The following is a 20,498-nucleotide window of genomic DNA, read 5'->3' as shown; positions in this document are numbered from 1 at the left end:
ATTTCCGTATTAATATTTTGTCACGCTGTTCTATCCATTATTGAAAGTGGGGTATTGAAGTCTCCTATAATTATTATTATGGAACTTTCTTTTGCTTAATATATTTTGGAGATCTCATATTAGGTGTATGTATGTTTATAATTGTTATATCTTCTTAATGGATGGATCCTTTTATCAATATATAATTTCCTTATTTGTCTTCTGTAACAATTTTTGAAATAAAATATATTTTCTTTGATGTTAGTATAGCCATCCCAGCCCTCTTTTGGTTACTGTTTGCATGGAATATTGTTTTCCATCCTTTCATTTACAATGTATTTGTGTCTTTGGTTCTAAAATGAATTTCTTATAGATAGCATAGAGCTGTGTCATTTTTTTTTATTCATTCTTCTAAACTCTGTTGATTAATTGGAGAATTTAATTCATTTACATTTAAAATAATTACAGCTATGGAAGAACTTACTTTTGACATTTGCTATTTTTTTTCTATATGTCTTATATTGTTTTGTTCATCAGTTCCTGCTTTTCATTGTGTTCAATTAATTTTTTAGGGTGCCATTTTGATTCCCTTCACATGTCCTTTTCTGTATGTTTTTTAGTTTGCATAGTGATTTGTTTGTGGATTATAATTAATATCTTAAATGTATAACAATCTAGTTTGAAATAATGCCAATTCATTCTTCAATAGTGTACCAACATTTTGTTCCTATACAACTATGTGTCCTCCTTTTATGTTGTTATTACCATAAACTATGTCTTTATACTTTGTGTGCCCATTAACATAGATTTATAATTATTGTTCAATACATTTATCTTTTAAATCATATAGAAAGAAAGGAGGAATTACAGCTAAAAGTGCAATAATGCTAGCTTTTATATTTTCTTATGTATTTACTTTTACCAGTTGTGGTGGTTTGAAGGTGTATATACCCCAGAAAAACATTTTCTTATATCACATCCATTCCTGTGGGTATGAACCCATTGAAAATAGGGCCTTTGATAAGGTTACTTAAGTTAGGATGTGACCCATCTCATTCAGAATGGGTCTTAATTCTGTTTCTGGAGTCCTTTATAAATGAAATAAAATTGAGATAAGGAGAGAGAAAGCCATGGAAGCAAGAAGCTAAAATCAGTGGAACCCAGAAGAGAAGGGAGAGACCAGTAGATGCTACCATGTGCCTTGCCATGTGGCAGAGGAGCCAAGGATCGTGAGCAGCTAGTCTTTGGGAAGAAAACATCACCTTGATGATGCCTTGATTTGAACATTTTCCCAGCCTCAAAACTGTGCATGAATAAATTCCTGTTGTTTAACCTAACCCATTCATGGTATTTGATTTGAGTAGCTTAGGAAAATAAAACACCAGTGTTCTTTATTTCTTTGTATGTTTTGAGTTAGTCTAGTGTTCTGTAATTTCAGCCTGAGGGACTCCCTTTAGTATTTCTTGCAAGGCAGTTGTCCTAGGTACAAACTCCCTTAGATTTTGTTTTTTTGGGAAGTCTTATTTCTCTTTCATTTTTGAAAGATAGTCTTGCTGGATATAGAATTCTTGGTTTACAGTTTTTTTTTCTGTCAACTTTAAATATGTTATCCCACTGTCTCCTTGCCTTGATTTCTGACAAGAAATCAGCTGTTAATTTTATTGATAACTTGATGAGTTCTTCTCTCTTGCTACTTCCAAGATTATCTCTGTCTTTTGACAGTTTGACTGTAATGTATCTCAGTGTAGATGCCTTTGGTTTTATCCTGCTTGGAGTTTTTTTGAGTACCTTGAATGTTTAGACTCATGTTTTTCATCACATTTGGAAGTTCTTAGACATTTCTTCATACATTCTTTCTGGTCTTTTCTATCTGGGATTCCCAGTATGCATATGTTGGTATGCTTGGTAGTTTCCCACAGGTCTCTTAGGCTTTATTCAATTTTGTTGATTCTGTTTTATTTTTGCTCCTCAGACCAGATCTTCTCAGTTGACCTATCCTCAAGTTTGCTAATTCTTTTTTGTGTCTGCTAAAATCTGTCATTGAACACCTCTGGTAAATTTTTCATATTGATAATTATACTTTTAAAATCTAGAATTTCTATCTGGTTCCTTTTTAAAAAATAAATAGTTCCTGTCTCTTTATTGATATTTTTTATTTGGTGAGACATTGTTTTTATTTAATTATTTGTCCATGGTATCCTATAGCTCTTTGAGCATACTTAAGACAATTGATTTAAAGTTTTTGTCTAATAAGTCTAATACCTGGGCTTCCTCAGGGATGTTTTCTTGTTAATTTATTTATTTCATCAAGTACAGACTGGGATAAACACTGTGGTCCCCTGCAGTATGTTACCTTCCATTCTACACCCCAGAGAACTACATATGATTAAAAATATTCCCTGCCATCTAACCCACTCTAACTCTTTGTCCTGTCTTTTCCAAAGTTTGTAGGTATATGTGGGTTTCTAGCTTTATCATTCCAATGGGAATTTTGGCAGGAAGAAAGTAAAATGTGAAGTTCAAATAAATTCTTAAAATAGAGGTATTCCAGTTTAGTTTGCTAATGCTGCTGGAATACAAAATACCAGAAATGGATTGGCTTTTATAAAGGGGGTCTATTTGGTTACAAATTTACAGTCTGAAGGCCATGAAAATGTCCAAATTAAGCCATCAACACAAGTATGACTTCACTGAAGGAAGGCCAATGGCATCTGGAAAACCTCTGCTAGCTGGGAAGGCACATGGCTGGCATCTGCTTGTTCCTAGGTTGCGTTTCAAAAAGGCCTTCTCCAAAATGTCAGTGTCAAAGGCTGTCTTCAAAATGTCTCTCCAGGCTTCAGCTTCTCTGAAGTCCTTCTGTTTCTGAACTTTTATAGGGCTCCAGTAATTATATCAAGACCCCAGCTGAAAGGGTAGGGCCCCACTCCATGGAAACAATCCCATGAACAGGTCACACCCTAATCAAAGGTGTTAACTAGTCACATCTATGTGGAAATAATCAAAAGGTTCCCACCTAATCAACACTAATCTGCCCCCACAAGATTGCATTAAAGAACATGGCATTTTGTGGAACACTATAATACACCCAAACTGGCACAAGAGGCCTTATTGCTATATTAAAGTTTTTATTTCTTATAATATTTTGTATAAATTTTAAAGTGAAAACTTAATTCAGAATGTGTTTTCTGTCATTTCAGTTATTTTGTCTATAATATACTGATTCAAATGGTATAATCAATTCTATTTTAATGGGTTGATTTTTAAAAATTGAACTTGTGATATGTTTTGGTATTTTTGTATAATCTAAGAAACTTAGGGTCATTCTTATTAATGGAATACAGCAGCTTCATATTATTCAAATAGAACAAGTAGAGCTTTTCTTTCCCTCTCTCTTTTACACCTATGTACCTTTTGATTAGACTCCAGAATTCTGACATTAAAAATACATGTAATATGGGAGGAACTCTTCTTCTTATAGTCCACTGTCAGTTTTCTGATAGTTACTTTAGTTCTGCTAATTTGGAATTTATGTCATTAAATAAGAAGAGGGTCAGTGGATGGAACAGCATGGTAAAATTTCCTATTTAGAAAGCAAGTCAAGTCTGCCAAGACCTTGCACTTTGATACTGACAACTGTGGCTTGTCCCCCATCCAAGCCTGCTCCAGGTGATACATTTTTGGTTTAGAATTTCCCAAGATATAAGAGCTAGGAAAAAACTGAGTATTCCTCCAAACTGGCATATCCTCTGGGTCTGCTTAACTTTGAAATGCACCCTTTGGTGTGAAGCTGGACTAGAACTGCATATAGAAATAAAGGACTGTGTGGATGACTTCTTCTCATTTCCTAATATAAATGCTTATTTCCGAGTTGCAACACAAAAGCAGTGACAGGTCTGTATCATTAAGCTGGTTTTCATTGCATTGAGCAGAGAATTAGCTTTGATACAGTTTAATCTTTATATGTTTTTATAAAAATAAATTTTTAGTGACTGGCAATTTCAATACTTCTCTCATATTCTCTCTCAGAATCAAAAAATACCAGACATACCAAATAATTAAAAAAAATTCCATGAAGTCTCTATAAACTTTTGATAGATGACGTGGTTTTGAGGCTGTTATAGGATGTGCGGTGATTCTTTTCTCCACTAAAAATCCAAAGACAGATAGGGAAGATTGTTTCTTATTTCATGGAAAAATAAAGAATTGGCTGCTGCCAGCCAAGAAAAAAATACCAAACAATTCTGATGCATGGCGTTTAGAGGAGCTCTTTGCCTTTATAGTGCATCTCTCTGAACTGCTAGCTGGCTAATCTGTGATACAGATGCCGAGGCCAGCTTGCTATAAGCTTTTCTGCATAGTGATGAAGACAGCAGTCTGTGTAGGGGTTAATTTCTATTGTGTACTATTGACTTTCTCCTAATTGTCCACTTTAGGTTTGTCTGTATAAGCCAAATGGTCACAATACAAAAGCTAGCCTGCTTATTTAGAGAGTTTAAAGATTGATGTGAATTTCTACATGGTCGATTTAGCAAGCCTTTTTTGTTTGACTGCGAAGATGAATGAATATCTTGTTTTGCCTGTATGAGTGCCCTTGCCTTTAAAGCCTCTCTTGAGTATGAATTAACACTAAGATACAGCCACAGCATTGTTGTCATCTTTCTCTTGATTTGTCTTATACAGTTTCTGAAAACTCAAGTTCAAATCAGTTCATCTCACTAAGAAATTATTTCTCTATTAAAAATATAAAGTTACAACTGCCAATCAGTTAAAAAATCATTTATCACAGTGATTCAGGTACTCAGCAAATGATAGAACTAAGTCTTGAATAATTTCTATGTTACTCCCCTAGAAGGCCAAAACAGTCTTAAAATCTTTCACCTTGAAAGATGTAGATCTCCCTTTTGGAATTAAGCTCCTTTCTCTGTCCCCCGAAGGCCAATAGGATCTGTGGGAAACAGTCAGGAATCTTCTCTGTAGTGAGTAGAGAGAGAAACCTACCACTCAGCCTGGAGAGGGCATGGGATGGAACAATTAATGTGCTATCATGACTTTAAAAATAGGTAAATAGTTTATTAAAATGTTTTTATATTTAAAATCAGTACACTCATATATTGCTGTGATTAAGTAACTATTTTTTCTTCTAAAATTGCATAAAGAAGACCCAATGCTTCATAAATAAAATGCCAAAATTGCACTGTTTAATTTGAAGTTTTGTCTAACATATATATGGCTGGTAGCTAAAAATCATCTGTCTAAAAAGAATATGTTCATATAGCATATTATACCAATTTACATCTGATTTTATTTCAATGGAGGAATTACAACTCTGAAATTATTGGTTTGTATTTATTTACATTTATAGTATTTTGTCTATGAAGTCTGCTCTGATTATTTTACCTCTTATTTATCTGTCTCTCTATGGATACAATATAGCATCTAATTCTACATAATCTTATAATTCACACTACTTGTTTCGTGACTGCTTGTCTAACTGCTTGAAAGCATAGCGAGCTTTTTAGTGACAGAGTCAATATCTGTTGTTTCTTTGTTTCCTGTGGTGCCTGGTGCACTACTTGGAAAGGTTCAAGAAAAACATAGCTCATCCTTTAGAATCCTTAATCACAAATAAAATTACCAAGTGAAATACCATCCTTATAGTTACAGTTAAATACATATGAATATCACATGAGGTATTTTATCTTTTTAACTTCTTATTTTGAAATAATTTCAAACTTACAGGACAGTTGCAAAAACAATACAAAAACCAATGTGGAGAACTCCAGTATACCTCTATCCACTAACCCAGATTTTCCAGCTTTTAATATTTTGCTATATTTGTTCTGTCATTCTTTCTGTCATCTCTGTGTGTCTGTGTCTTTTTCTAAACATTTTAGAGTTGTTTGTATACATCATGCTCCTTGGCTGAACACTTCATACATCCATGTGTATCTCCTAAGAATAAAGATATTCACTTATGTAACTTTATTAATATAATTATCAATTACAAAAAATTTAACATTGATCTAGAACATACAATCTATGCTTCATTTTCCCCTATTGTCCCAATAATGACCTTTTGGGCATTTTCTCCTCCATTGTTAGATCCAGTCCAGGATCATGTGTTGTATTTAATTGTCATTGTCTCTTTACTCTCTCTCTATTTTTTTTTTAATTTTGGAAACATATATGCAACATAAAATTTTCCATCCCTACCACTCACAAAGATACAATTCAGTGTAACTAATCACATTCACAATGTTGTGCTACCCTTACAGCCATCTGTTACCTAAACTTTTACATCACCTCTAAGCAGAAACCCTATACCCATTATGCATAAACTCTCCATTCCCTCTACCTCCTGCCCATGGTAGCCTGTACTGTACTTTATTTCTATGAATTCACATATTCCAGTTATCTTTTTGTAAGTGGAAGCATACAGTATCTGTCCTTTTAATGTCTGACTTATTTCCCTCAATGTTATGTCTTGAAGGTGAATCCATGTTGTAGCATGTATCAAAACTTCATCCTATTTATGGCTGAGTATTCCACTGTGTGTTGTTACAGAATTTTGTTTATACATTCATCAGTTGATTGGCATTTGGGTTGCTTCTTCTTTTCTGTTATTGTAAATAATGCTGCTATGAACGCTGGTGTACAAATATCGTTCGAATCCCTGCTTTCCATTCTTTTTGATTTGTATCCAGAAGTGGGATTGCTGGGGTATATAATAGTTCTATGTTTAACTTTTTGAGCAGCTGCCAGATTGTTTTTCACAGGAACTGCACCATTTTACAAGGCTTTTATTTTTAAAATGTAATTTGGAAAAAAGGAGTAAAGATTTTGAAATATAACTCTAGAAATATAATTGTGATGATCATTTTAACTTTAAGCTCTTGAGTAAGAATTTTGATTTGTAGCTTAAGAATTAATTAATAAATTAAACATCTTCAGATATAGCTCCTACTATATGCCAGAACGTGCTCAAGAGCTTTACAGAAGTTACCCTTTTGAATCCTCACTGCATTATGACTATATGTACAGAGAAGGTTTACCCAAAGAATAGTGTCATGTATGACTTGACATTATTTGCATTTAGCATCATGAGCATTTGCACAACATCATTGGACATATGTTATAACTGAAATTTTAGTTAAAATTAAAATGCCTTCATATTTAAATCAAGATTCATGGAGAAGAGCTCTGAAATGAAGAAAGCTCAAAGACATTAAGTTGGTTGCGTCTTACAGAGAAAAGTTAACAAGATTACAAGAAGGATTTTTTTCTCTCCATTGGTATGCTGACATAGGATGAGAATGTTGTTTGAGGTTGCCTTCAATAAATTTTTTTAGTTCTAGTAATTTTGCTTCTCTTCTTCACCCCAGAGCACTGATCCCATCCTTAGTCTCCTATCTGCACCTGTCCCCACCTAAGTGGGTCTTAATTTATCCTGGTAAATTAAAAAATTCCAAATAAAAAAAAATGCACAGCTCTGTCAGTTGGCATTGAATATTAAAAACAACCTAGATTTTCTACATAATTTTTACCCTTTGAAAAATGTTTTTTTTTTTTTTTTTTTTCCTCTTCTCTTATGTCATTGGAAGGTTAAAGGCCCATCCAGAGGAGAGAAGTCATTGCTGAATGTTTCAAGGGGACCAGTCAGGCTTTGATTAAAACCAGAGGCTGCCATGAGGAACCAGTTTCAGAATTGTGATTACAAACACAACGAACTTTTGTCTTGTAAATGTGTTCAGCTCTCACTGAACAGCCTGTTTATCCTAAGTGTCTTGCAAAAGCTGATGGTTTTGCTATCAGAACACTACTGTTTGCAGTCATACCCAGTCTTGTTTGCAGCGGGACATTTTTAAATGTCCTTGACATTTAAAAAGAGCCAAAGAGGCCTTAGTGAAAATTAACTAGAAAAAAGCAACTGAGAACACATCCATAAATATTATATGTTTGGAAATACGCACTCGTTTATTCAATAAATGTTTTTCTCCGTGCTTTCCATGTGCCTGATGCTATTCTGGGTGATAGGGCTGTGATGCTGAACAAGACAGGAAATATTCCTGCCTTCTTGGAGGTTCCATTCTTCTGGAGGTGGGTGGTTGCAGGAGGGTGGGGGCTGTTTGGAGAGGGATAGACAATAAGTGAACAAACAAATTAATAGTGCGATTTCAAATAGTCTTAAGTGCTGTCTCTGATGGTGGGGACAGGGCTGCTTTAGATTGGGTGGTCAAAGAAGGCCTTGTGATGAACTAAGCCCAAAATGGCAAAAAGGGCATAGCCATGGGAAGATATGTGGGCAGGATGGTTGTGGCAGAGGGTATGGCCAACACTAAGACCAGCCAGTGGGAATGAGCTTCTGGTGATGAGGAACAAATCAAGGGACACTAACCGGAGCTAGGGAACACGGGCGAAGGTGGTAGGGTGTGTAGGTCTTCAAAGGGAAGTGGGAGCTAGCTCGTCTAGGAATTAAATTAAATTAAATGATATTAGAATGATAATCTAATAAGAACAGACAAGATATTGAGGGTGATCTTGATGATGTGGGAATGCACAGGTGTGACTATGGTTCATTACTTTTCTTTTGGTATGGTGGGAGTATATTGGAAGGAGTTATTTCAGGATATTTGTTTTTTCCATTGCTTTGCTTTGTTTTGTTTGGATTTTTTTTTTCTCTTTTTAAAAGACTTTATTTTCACATAATTTCAGACTTATAGAAGAGTTGCAAGAATTGTACAAGAATTTCTGTATAGAGTTCACCCAGATAACCTGTTGGTATTTTACCAGATTCAATTTTTCTTTCCTTGTTACTTTTTTCTTCCTTACCCCTCCCTTCCTCTCCTGTCCTCCCTCCCTTCCCTCCCTCTCTCCTCCCTTCCCTCTGTCCCTCCACCCCTCTCTCCCTCTCTCCCTCCCTCCTTCCTTCCTTCCTCAAAATATATATTTCTCCCCAAATTGCTTGAGAGTAAGTTGCAGATATAATGCCTCTTTACTCTTAAATATTTCAATGCATTTTTCCTAAAAACAAGGACACTCGTCCATAACTACATTTTCAAAAATCAGGAAATTAACATTGGCAAAGAACTATTATCTAGTTCACAGACCTCATTCACACTTCGACAGTTGCCCCAATAATGATCTTTAGAACAAAAGAATGTCCTAGGTCATATGTTACATGTCTTTTGTCTTTTATAATCTGGATAAATTACTCAATCTTTCTTTGTCTTTCAAAGATATTTTTGTCTTTCTTGATATTTTTGATGAATGCAGGTCAGTTATTTTGTGGAATGTCCTTCAGTTGGGGTTTGTCTGAAATGGACTTTCCTTTTAGCTTTTTACACTCCCTTCTGAAGGCCAAATGCCTGGTTGAGATGTGCCTGGCTGAAGAAGACAGCTGTCCCAGCCCAGCAGCCTAGAGCTCATTCAGAATCCCCCTTGCCCTGTCTTGGGGTTTTTCTCCCCATCCTCCTCAAACATGGTTTCTTTTCCTGCAAGTATTGTGGCAAAATTCAATTCATTGCTTCCCCCCCCCTTTTTTTATTGAGATTGTTCACATACCATGCAATTATCTAGAGATCCAAGTGTACAATCAGTTGCCCCTGGTACCTTCGTACAGCTGTGCATCCATCACCACAGTTAATTTTTGTTCAATTTTTAGAACATTTTCATTACTCCACAAAAGAAATAAAGACCAAAAAAAAAAAAAGGAAACTCAAATCCTCCCATACCCCTAGCCACCCCCCTCCATTGTTGACTCATAGTATTGATATAGTATTTGTTACAGTTGTTGAAAGAACATTGCAATACTACTAACTGTAGTATATAGTTTGCAATAGGTATATATTTTTTCCTATATGCCCCTCTATTATTAACTTATGTTGTGGTGTCATACATTTGTTCTGGTTCATGGAAGAGATTTCTAATATTTGTACAGCTAATCTTGGACATTGCCCACCACAAGGTTCACTGTTTTATACATTCCCATCTTTTAACCTCCAACTTTCTTTCTGGTGACATACGTTACTCTGAGCCTCTGCTTTCCACCACATTCACGCACCATTCAGCACTGTTAGTTATTCTCACAACATGTTACCGTCACCTCTGTTCATTTCCAAAAATTTAAGTTCAACCTAGTTGAACATTCTGCTCATAATAAGCAACCGCTCCCCATTCTTTAGCCTTGTTCTGTGTCTTGGTAACTTATATTTCATGTCTATGCGTTTACATATTATAATTAGTTCTTATCAGTGAGACCTTGCAATATTTGTCCTTATGTGTCTGGCTTATTTCACTCAGTATTTTGCCCTCAAGTTTTCATCATCAACCCACATTTTTTTTTTTAAGAAGGTTTTGTTCACACCCCATACCTTTCATCCTAAGTAAACAATTGATGGTTCCCTGTATAGTCACATATTTATGTGTTCACCACCCTCACCACTATCTATATAAGGACATCTACATTTCTTCCACAAAGCAGGAGGAAGAGTCAAAGAAGGTAGAGAGGCAAAAGAAAAAGAAAAAAGAAAGAGAAAACAAACAAACAAAAAAACATGATAGCTAGGAAGCAGCAAAAGGAATGATAACTAAACTTAGATCAAAGTAGAATAAAGACTCAGACAACACCACCAATGCCAAGAGTCTCACACCTGTCTCCTATGCCTCCCTCTTATCTGCATTTACCTTGGTATATTGTCTTTGTTTCATTACAGGAAGCATAATACAATGATTCTGTTAATTATAGTCTCTAGTTTATGTTGATTGTATCTTTCCTCCAATGCCTCCCTACTTTTAACACCTTGCAAGGTTGACAATCATTTGTTCTCTCTCATGAAAAAACATGTGTACATTTTATCACAATTGTTGAACACTCTAGGTTTCACTAAGCTATACAGTCCCAGTCTTATCTTTCCTCTTTTCTTCTGGTGTCCCACATGCTCCTAACCTTCCTCTTTCAACCATATTCATAGTTATCTTTGTTCAGTGTACTTACATTGTTGTGCTACCATCACCCAAAATTCCAAATCTCTCACTCCTGTTTTTCCTATCAGTCTGTAGTGCTCCCTTTAGTATTTCCTGTAAAGCAGGTAACTTGTTCACAAACTCTGTCATTGTCTGTTTGTCAGAGAATATTTTAAACTCTCTCTCATATTTGAAGGACAGTTTTGCTGAATATAGGATTCTTGGCGGTTTCTCTTTTTCAGTATCTTAAATATATCACACCACTTCCTTCTTGCCTCCATGGTTTCTGCTGAAAAATCCACACATAGTCTTATTAAGCTTCCTTTGTATGTGATAGATTGCTTTTCTCTTGCTGCTTTCAGGATTCTCTCTTTCTCTTTGACATTTGATAATGTGATTATTAAGTGTCTTGATGTAGGCCTATTCAGATCTATTCTGTTTGGAGTACACTGTGCTTCTTGGATCTGTAATTTCACGTCTTTCATAAGAGATGGGAAATTTTCAGTGATTATTTCCTCTATTATTGCTTCTGCCCCTTTTCCCTTCTCTTCTCCTTCTGGGACACCAATGATATGTACATTCCTGTATTTCATTTTGTCCTTAAGTTCCCAGAGTTGTTGCTCATATTTTTCATTCTTTTCTCTACCTGTTCTTTCATGTGTAGGCCTTTGGGTGCCTTGATCTCCAGTTTCTGAGTGTTTTCTTCTGCCTCCGGAGATCTGATGTTGTATGTTTCCATTGTGTCTTTCATGTCTTGTGTTGTGCCTTTCATTTCCATCGATTCTGGTCAGTTGTTTTTTTGAACTTTCGATTTCTGCCTTATGTATGCCCAGTGTTTTCTTTATAGCCTTTATCTCTTTTGCCATAACTTCTCTAAACTTTTTGAATTAATTTAGCATTAGCTGTTTAAATTCCTGTATTCCAGTTGAAGTGTAAGTGTGTTCCTTTGACTGGGCCATAACTTCGTTTTTCTTAGTGTAGGTTGTAGTTTTCTGTTGTCTAGGCATCTGACCTCCTTGGCCACCCCAATCAGATTTTCCAAGATGACAACAGGCTCAGGTCTCAGAAGGAAGCTGGAAATGTTTTTTTTTTTATTTGATAAAGTAATTTCTGAAATGAAAAATTAAATTAAATTAAAATTTGATTGGAAGCCATCAGAGGGTTTTTAAACAAGGGAAAGATATGATCTGATGCATGGTTTAAAAAGATGACTATGGCTGCTGTGGGAAGAATGGATTATAACAGAACAGGATGTTGTTTGCTTGAAATTTCATTTGATGCATCAGTGATAAATAAATTACACTTCTAGAACTTCTGTTGGGAAGTAAGCAAATAATAAATCATTATTAAATAATGATTAGCTCATGAGTGACAAAGGAAACTTTCAAACTACTTTCCTTAAAACAAAATACAATTACATTTTGTGGCAAAAAATTTAGAGAAAACCTGTTTAGTTATGCTCTATCTATCTGAATATATATCTTCTTTACTAGTTTAGCAAAGTGCATTTTGATGTACATTTATTTGGTAGTGAACATGCAGTTATCCATACATATTTTGCTTTTATTTGCAATGAAGGTATTTGACTCTCAATTTTTTTTATCATCTTTATTATTATTTTTGGTTTTGGTTTTGCCAAACTTCACAAAACCATTTGGTAACTCCATGTTTTGGTTGCAGATGGTTTTCTGTTTCTTAAGTCTAGAAAAATCAGCTTTGAAGTATCATAATTATTTTACTACAAAAGAGACATGTTCAGCCATTACTGCATTGTCATTATAATATGAAGGACATACATGTACATGCATTTATTTGAGAGCTTGTATTTGTATACCAGATGGGCCATGGTCTAGGAGTTAAGATGTCCCTTGTTTGTGGTGAAATGCGAGTCTTTTAATTAATTTTAATTGTTGACTTATAAAATTTCATTTGTTCTTTTCTTTCTAAATTACCTCATCTTTTCCTCACACTGATTTCTTTTCCATAAACTTTTAGTAAGTGCCATTTTAGGTTGGCATTGCCTCCTTTCTTTTCATGATGTGCCTTTTAATAAGGATGTGTTTAATAAGGTCAGTTCTTCTCTAATATGCCAACCAGACACCATTACCTTTTGGGATTTTGAAATTTTGTAGTTCAAGAGTAGAGACATTTTTAGATCTTGTATCTTTCATTGGTTAGCCAAACTAGGCAAATCTAAAGGAGGCTGGTTCCACCATTCTCTTTATTAAATCATTTATCTAAAAGCAAAGCATTATTTCTTATTGATTACCCATGTTTATCTCTTTTTGTTTTTTTCTGGAAAAAGTCATTTTTTTTAAAAGTGAAACCAGTTTTTGTGGTATTATTTGCAAAATCTCTTAAGAATAGAATGTCTTCTTTACAACCACGGAGGAAGGGCTTGGCTTTCTGGTATTACGAATAATATCACAAAATTTGGTAGCTGGGTGGAAAAAATAACATTTATATACTGCAAAGAGGGTAGTGGAATCAGAGCTGTTCCTATAGTGTGGGGAATAAACTCCCTGAGCTTTTGCTTACAATCACCTAAGGAAATGAGGACAGTCTTGACCCCTTTATGATTATTAACAGACCTACTCCTGGGATCGTGTTTAGGCCTTTATTAGTGATATGATTAAATCATTAGTGCAATTTAGAGTGTGTTTATAAAGTGAAAATAATTTGACCTCTTACATTGCTATTAATGTTAAATTTACATGCCACCTCTGGTAGACTTTAGAAAGAGATGTATTAAGCATGTTGATGTGCTTTAATTGCTGTTTTTTGATTACCTACAGGGTTTGAAAATCAAGATCCATGAGGGATTTTTAATGTTGTATCCCAACAAAAACAACAAAACAAAACAAAACAAACATTATATCTGTAATGTATTTGCTTTCTGTTGTTTTCTGTTGTTGCATAACAAATCACCACAAATTTAGCAGCTTAAATCTGCACCCATTTACTATCTCACAATTCTCTGGGTCAGAAGTCCATGTGGGTTCAACTGGGTTCTCTGCTCAGGGTCTCACAAAGCTGAAATTAAGATGTCAGTCATGTTAAGCTCTAATCTGGAGACCTGGGGGAAGATACACTTCAAATTTCATTCAGGTTGTTGGCAGAATCCAGTTCCTTGAGGCTGTAGGTCTGCGGCCCCCTTTTCCTGGTTGGCTGTCTTCCTGGGGCCACTCTGCTCTTGGAGGCCACCCTCATTTGTTTTCATGTGACTCCCTCCATCAATGAACCAGAAATGGTGCCTTCTTCTCAAGTTTTGAATCTCTCTGACTTCTCTGGCTATCAGCTGGAGAAAATGCTCTGCTTTTAAAGGAGTTCATGTGACTAGATTAGGCCCACTTGAATAATCTCAGTGTCTTAAGGTCAACTGTGTTGTATAACATAAGATAATCAGCAAATTCTATCTCATCATAGTCACAGGTTTCAGGGATTTGGGTGAGACATTTGGGGGAGGTCATTTAGGAATTCTGCCTGCCACAAGTCCATACCCATCTCTGTTAAGTATTTTTACTGTAGTGGGTTGAACTGTTTACCCCTAAAAAGAAATGCCTAAGTCCTAATCCTGGTATCTGCAAATGTGACCTCATTTGGAAATAAGACTTTGCAGATGTAATTAAATTAAGGATTTTGAGATGAGATTGTCCTGGAATGACCTTTGTCTTTAAAAGAGAAAGGAGAGGGAAATCTGAGACACACAGACACAGAAGAGACACAGAGAGGAAGCTCATTTGAAGATGGTGGCAGAGATTGGAATGTTACATCAATATAAACCAAGGAATGCCAAGGGTTGCTGACCAGCAGCAGAACCCAGGAGAGAGGCATGGAAGGGACCAACTCTTCTGACATCTTGATTTCAGATTGCTAGCCTTCAGAACTGCAGGAGAGTAAATTTCTGTTGTTTTAAGCTGCCAAGTTTGTGGTTGTGTTTTATGCCAGCCTGAGAAGATTAATACATATTTTCATGTTTTTCTTTAAATTCTTCCATGCTTTTCTAAAGGCATATACATATATTCTAGGGATGCTTTAGGAAAAGTGTGCTTTTAGAAGTCAGACTATTTTTTACTGTTTGATCTTGGGCAAGTTAACCTCTTTTTGTCTCTTTTTTCTCATCATTAAAATGGGAATATTGGTAGTATCCATCTCAGAGGGTAAATAGTAAGTGTGCAATAAGTTTAGCTATTATAATAATTATTACACTAATTTAGCTGAAATACTATTTCTTTTTCTCAACTACATTATAAACATTTTCTCTTATCTATAACCATACTTAGGCAACATCATTTTAATGGCTGCAAGCTATTCCACTGTTTGGGTACACTATAATTTTTATTTTACAAATCCCTGATCATTGGAGGTTGCTTACATTTTTCTATAAACAACACTGAGATGAACATCCTGTGGACTTTTTTTTTTTTATTAGTTACAGTCTCTAGTTTATGTTGATTGCATCCCTCCCCATTTTTAACACCTTACAAGGTTGACATTTGCTTGTTCTCCCTCATAAAAGAACATATTTGTACATTTTATCACAATTGTTGAATGCTCTATATTTCACCAAGTTACACAGTCCCAGTCTTTATCTTTCCTCCTTTCTTGTGGTGTCTCACATGCTCCCCACCTTCCTCTCTCAACTGTATTCATAGTTATCTTTGTTCAGTGTACTTACATTGTTGTGCTACCATCTCCCAAAATTGTGTTCCAAACCACGCACTCCTGTCTTCTATCACCCTGTAGTGCTCCCTTTAGTATTTCCTGTAGGGCAGGTGTCTTGTTCACAAAGTCTCTCATTGTCTGTTTGTCAGAAAATATTTTGAGCTCTCCCTCATATTTGAAGGACAGCTTTGCTGGATATAGGATTCTTGGTTGGTGGTTTTTCTCTTTCACTATCTTAAATATATCACACCACTTCCTTCTTGCCTCCATGGTTTCTGCTGAGAGATCTGCACATAGTCTTATTAAGCTTCCTTTGTATGTAATGGATTGCTTTTCTCTTGCTGCTTTCAGGATTCTCTCTTTGTCTTTGACATTTGATAATCTGATTATTAAGTGTCTTGGCGTAGGCCTATTCAGATCTCTTCTGTTTGGATTATGCTGCACTTCTTGGATCTGTAATTTTATGTCTTTTATAAGAGATGGGAAATTTTCATTAATTATTTCCTCTATTATTGCTTCTTCCCCTTTTCCTTTCTCTTCTCCTTCTGGGACACCAATAATATGTACATTATGGTATTTTGTTTCATCCTTGAGTTCCCGAAGACGTTGCTCATATTTTTGCATTCTTTTCTCCATCTGCTGCTTTGTGTGTAGGCTTTTAGGTGTTTTGTTCTCCAGTTCCTAAGTGTTTTCTTCTGCCTCTTGAGATCTGCTTTTGTATGTTTCCATTGTGTCTTTCATTTCTTGTGTTGTGCCTTTCATTTCCATAGATTCTACTAGTTGTTTTTTTGAACTTTCAATTTCTGCCTTATATATGCCCAGTGTTTCCTTTACAGCCTCTATCTCTTTTGCAATATCTTCTCTAAACTTTTTGAATTGATTTAGCATTAGTTGTTTAAATTCCTGTATCTCAGTGGAAGTGTACGTTTGTTCCTTTGACTGGGCCATAACTTTGTTTTTCTTAGTGTAGGTTGTAATTTTCTGTTGTCTAGGCATGGTTTCCTTGGTTATTCAAATCAGGTTTTCCCAGACCAGAACAGGCTCAGGTCCCAGAGGGTAGAAATATTCAGTATCTGGTTTTCCTGAGGGTGTGTCTTAGAAAATTGCTCCACCCTGTGATGCCTCATGTCACTGTGCTTTTCTGCCCAGCAGGTGATGCCTGTTAGCCTATAATTCTTGCCTGGTGTGAGGAGGTATGGCCATGTTCCCCCAGGCTCTGGGGGCTGGTTCTGAATGGAAAGGGCCCCACCCCTTTCCTCCTAGAGAAGACAGACCCCCAGGTGGAGGTCGTTAGCATTTCAATGGTCTCTCTCTTTGCTTGTGCTGTCTCCGCCCTTCCCAGAGTCACAGCCCTGGAAACTGAAAATGACTGGGGCTTTCTCCACTGAGCCAAAAAAGAAACAGATAGTCCCTTCAGACCCAGTCCAAGGTGACCCTCCGGCTCTCCAAGGTCAGTCGTCACCCAAAGCCTCTGTCTGTTTTTTGGGGATGCGTACCTGTAGTGAGCAGTTCACACTTGCTACTTAAAACCCCAGTTGGAGCTCAGCTGAGCTATATTCGCTTGCTGGGAGAGAGCTTCTCTCTGGCACCATGGGGCTTTGCAGCTTGGGCTATGGGGGAGGAGGTCTCACGACTTGGATCCGCAGGTTTTACTTACAGATTTTATGCTTGTGTTCTCGGGCATTCCTCTCAATTCAGGTTGGTGTATGACGAGTGGATGTTCTCGTTTGTCCCTCCGCAGTTATTCTGGATTATTTACTAGTTGTTTCTGTTTTTTTGTAGTTGTTCCAGGGGGACTACTTAGCTTCCACTCCTCTCTATGCTGCCATCTTGCCCAACTCATCCTGTGGACTTTTGCACACTATTCCTATTTATCATTTTTTTTTTTTTTGAAAAAATTCATAGATATGAAATTGCTGGAATCCAGTTTCAATTGCTACCTTATGGAGGCTTATAATATATTTTGCCAAATTGCCCTACAGAAAGATTGAATTAATCTGTAAACTCTTCCCTGCCCCAGCAGTCTCACAGGAGACATTTCATAGAGGGGCTACAATCATTCATATTCTTTGAAATTTGCTCTCTAACTACTAGTTAAATTGCAGTTGGAAAGTTACTATTTCTGTGTATATATGTTATATTCTACAATTAAAAAAAAAGTGCTAAAAAAAAGAGACAGAATGAATGCACCTGAGCTCATCATAGAAATAGCTGTGACTCATGCATAAAACAGATGCAGGACTCAGTCTGTCCTACAGAAGGCAGATCTTGGAGAGCCTTGTAGGCTTTGTTAAGGATAAATGGTAGTCAGCATGGCTAACGTTTCCTTTCTATTAATTAGACCACTTTGACAATTTCTCAAGTGATACAGTTAAGCCACAATGGCCACGGATATATAATTCATATTATTAATGATGTGTTTTTAGGTAAGAGGAAGTGCTTCTTAAAAACTATTGGATATCTGGCAATTAGCACTGTTTTTCAGAAAGACCATTAGCTCAACCTAGTAACTATAAAACTGACTTGTAAATTTTCTGTTTTTATTTTAAGCCTGCTTTTTTGTGATTAAAAAAAAAGTATAAGAATCTTTATTTAAATGTTTAAATGGCATAAAGGCAACAGGTTTTCATATTATATCTTGGAGTAACAAAAGTAATTTACTGCAGTTTTTGGTTATCATTGTTATACAATATCCACCTCTCCCAGGAAATTATAGATTTCTGAGTTCTCAGGGAAGTAATGATTGATGGAATACAAAAATGTCCTCATAATTTCATCCCAAAAAACATGACAAATATATACATTGGTGACATGATTATGCTAGGCTTCCAAGGCTCAAGTTTACCATTTCAAATAACCTACTCTCTTACTAAAAACAACAACAAAACAAGACAAAATGCCATTAAATCTGTCTTCTCATGCATTTTGAACATAATAGCATGAAGGACTTGATGAATGTTGACTATTTATTTACTAATGATGGCGATGAGGCTAAGGATACAATTCTGGGTTGTTTTGTGCATTACAAAAAAAGCCAAATGACAGTTATGATTAAGCACCTGCTATGTATTTAGCATAGTGTAAAATAAGTCATTACTGTGGCCTCCATGGACCTTAAAATTTCTTCTCATTCATTTATTCTGTCAGTCAGTGTTTTAGTTTCCTAGGCTGCTGAAAGCAGATTCTATGAAAGCATTGACTTAAACAGTGGGAATTTATTAGTTTATAAGCTTACAGATTGAGGCCATGAAAATGTCCAAATTAAGGGATCATCAAGGTAATGCTTTCTTCCCAAAGACCAGTTGCCAGCGATCTGTGGCTCCTCTGCCACATTGCAAAGCACATGGCAATGTCTCATGTTCTCTCCTTTCTCTTCTGGGTTTTGTTGATTTCAGCTTCTTGCTTCTGTGGCTTTTCTCTCCTCTCTTTTTCTCTGTATTCATTCCGTTAATAAGGGACTCTGGTAAGAGGATTAAGACCCATCCTGAATGAGGTGGGTCACACCTTAACTGAAGTAGCCTCATCAAAAGATCCTACTTACAATAGGTGCACACCCACAGGAATGGATTAGATTTAAGAACATGTTTTTCAACTGGTCAGTATTAATTGAGTGCCTGCTGTGTTCTAGGTATTGAGCAAGGCACAGGGGATAAAGGTGTCCGTAAGATATACAAAGTATTTATCTTGATGGAATTGATGGTCTAGTGAGGCCATATGCTTCTGAAACAGTTGAAGAATGGGCAATACATAATGAAGTGCCAAGAGAAAAAACTGTGTGAAGTGTAGCCATTGCACTAGATCATTTTGTAGAGGAAATGGATTCAGAAGTGAGTTTGTGGTTAATATTTTAGGCCATGAGATATGATAGGTATTCAAAGTGTTGAAAATTATGTAGGAAAAAGTGAATTTGATCAGAAGATTCAGGCCAGTAGATCATTCTCCAGCTATGACATACTTTGACTTATAACTAAGGAAGATGTGTTTCAATTTGGTACTTATGCATCCTGAGGAAAAATTAAAGGTGTAACTACATAGTACCAGAGAAATAGATTCAAAAAGTAAAAAAAAAATAAACTAAGTGCTTGACAAGAGTTCTTATCTTTGTGACCAAACAACCATGTTGACTGAAATACCACTATGAAACTGAAATATTTTTAATTAGATTGACTGGCTAATCAGCAAGGTCTGTTATTTTTCCTTCCCAGAAGTTTATGTTGATTTCATTTTTAACTATACTCATATATTAACTATACTTTGAAATTAAATAGACATTGGTTATAATCCTGCCCAGCCCCTTCCTAACTATATGTTCTGTGTTTCTCAATTTGTTCGTCTGTACAAAGGATATAATAATATTTTTTGATACAGGTTGCTGGGAGCCTTTGCATTTAGTCTGTAGATTTGGGTTGGTTTTTTAAACACTAATTTTCTCTAAACTTTACGGATATCTTTTATATTTAGAGTGACACTCATTTCATTAAAAATTCACATTAATAATAATAAATCATTGTACTGGAGCATAGAAAATGCTTCAGAAAATCTTTCCAGACTATGTAATAGTAAATCAACTGTCAGTTGGAAATTTCTCTCTGGAAAAAATAACACCTTACCTGTACAGTTTGCTTTTGCTATTAAAACAGTGTTGTCAATAGTCAAATAAAGCAGTCTTAAGTCCCTGAAACTGTGACCCCTATACTACAACTGATTTCCTATTAGTTGTTTTTTCTTTAAATCATAGATGAAATGCTAATAATTACTTGAGTTATGAAATTTTATGAACATTTCTTGACCAGGATGAAACTGTCTTATACATCTGTCAAGGCTAAATAATTAGAGGATAGTCAAGATTTTCTTAGCCTGTGTTCTAGTTTGGTAATGCTGCAAGAATGCAA

The 20,498-nt window shown here is 35.7% G+C and overlaps 1 protein-coding gene across 5 annotated transcripts in view; it reads left to right on the top strand.

The window, feature by feature from the left end:
• Positions 1–20,498, top strand: part of PTGFR (prostaglandin F receptor) — a 147,814-nt gene that overhangs the window by 13,820 nt on the left and 113,496 nt on the right. Inside the window, exon 3 of one of the 5 annotated variants that reach the window (XM_037826836.1) lies at positions 7,581–7,942. The exons of the other annotated variants lie outside the window; for them this stretch is intronic. Within the exon in view, the coding sequence (XP_037682764.1) occupies positions 7,581–7,646 (66 nt within the window). The 3' untranslated portion in view covers positions 7,647–7,942. Of the gene's footprint in view, positions 1–7,580; positions 7,943–20,498 lie in introns of those variants that run through there. 5 annotated transcript variants of the gene reach the window in all.

The sequence above is a fragment of the Choloepus didactylus genome, chromosome 2 (assembly GCF_015220235.1).
Source record: "Choloepus didactylus isolate mChoDid1 chromosome 2, mChoDid1.pri, whole genome shotgun sequence".
Lineage (NCBI taxonomy): Eukaryota > Metazoa > Chordata > Mammalia > Pilosa > Megalonychidae > Choloepus > Choloepus didactylus.
Note: the sequence above shows the minus strand (reverse complement) of the source record. Positions and strands in the feature narration are given on the sequence as shown.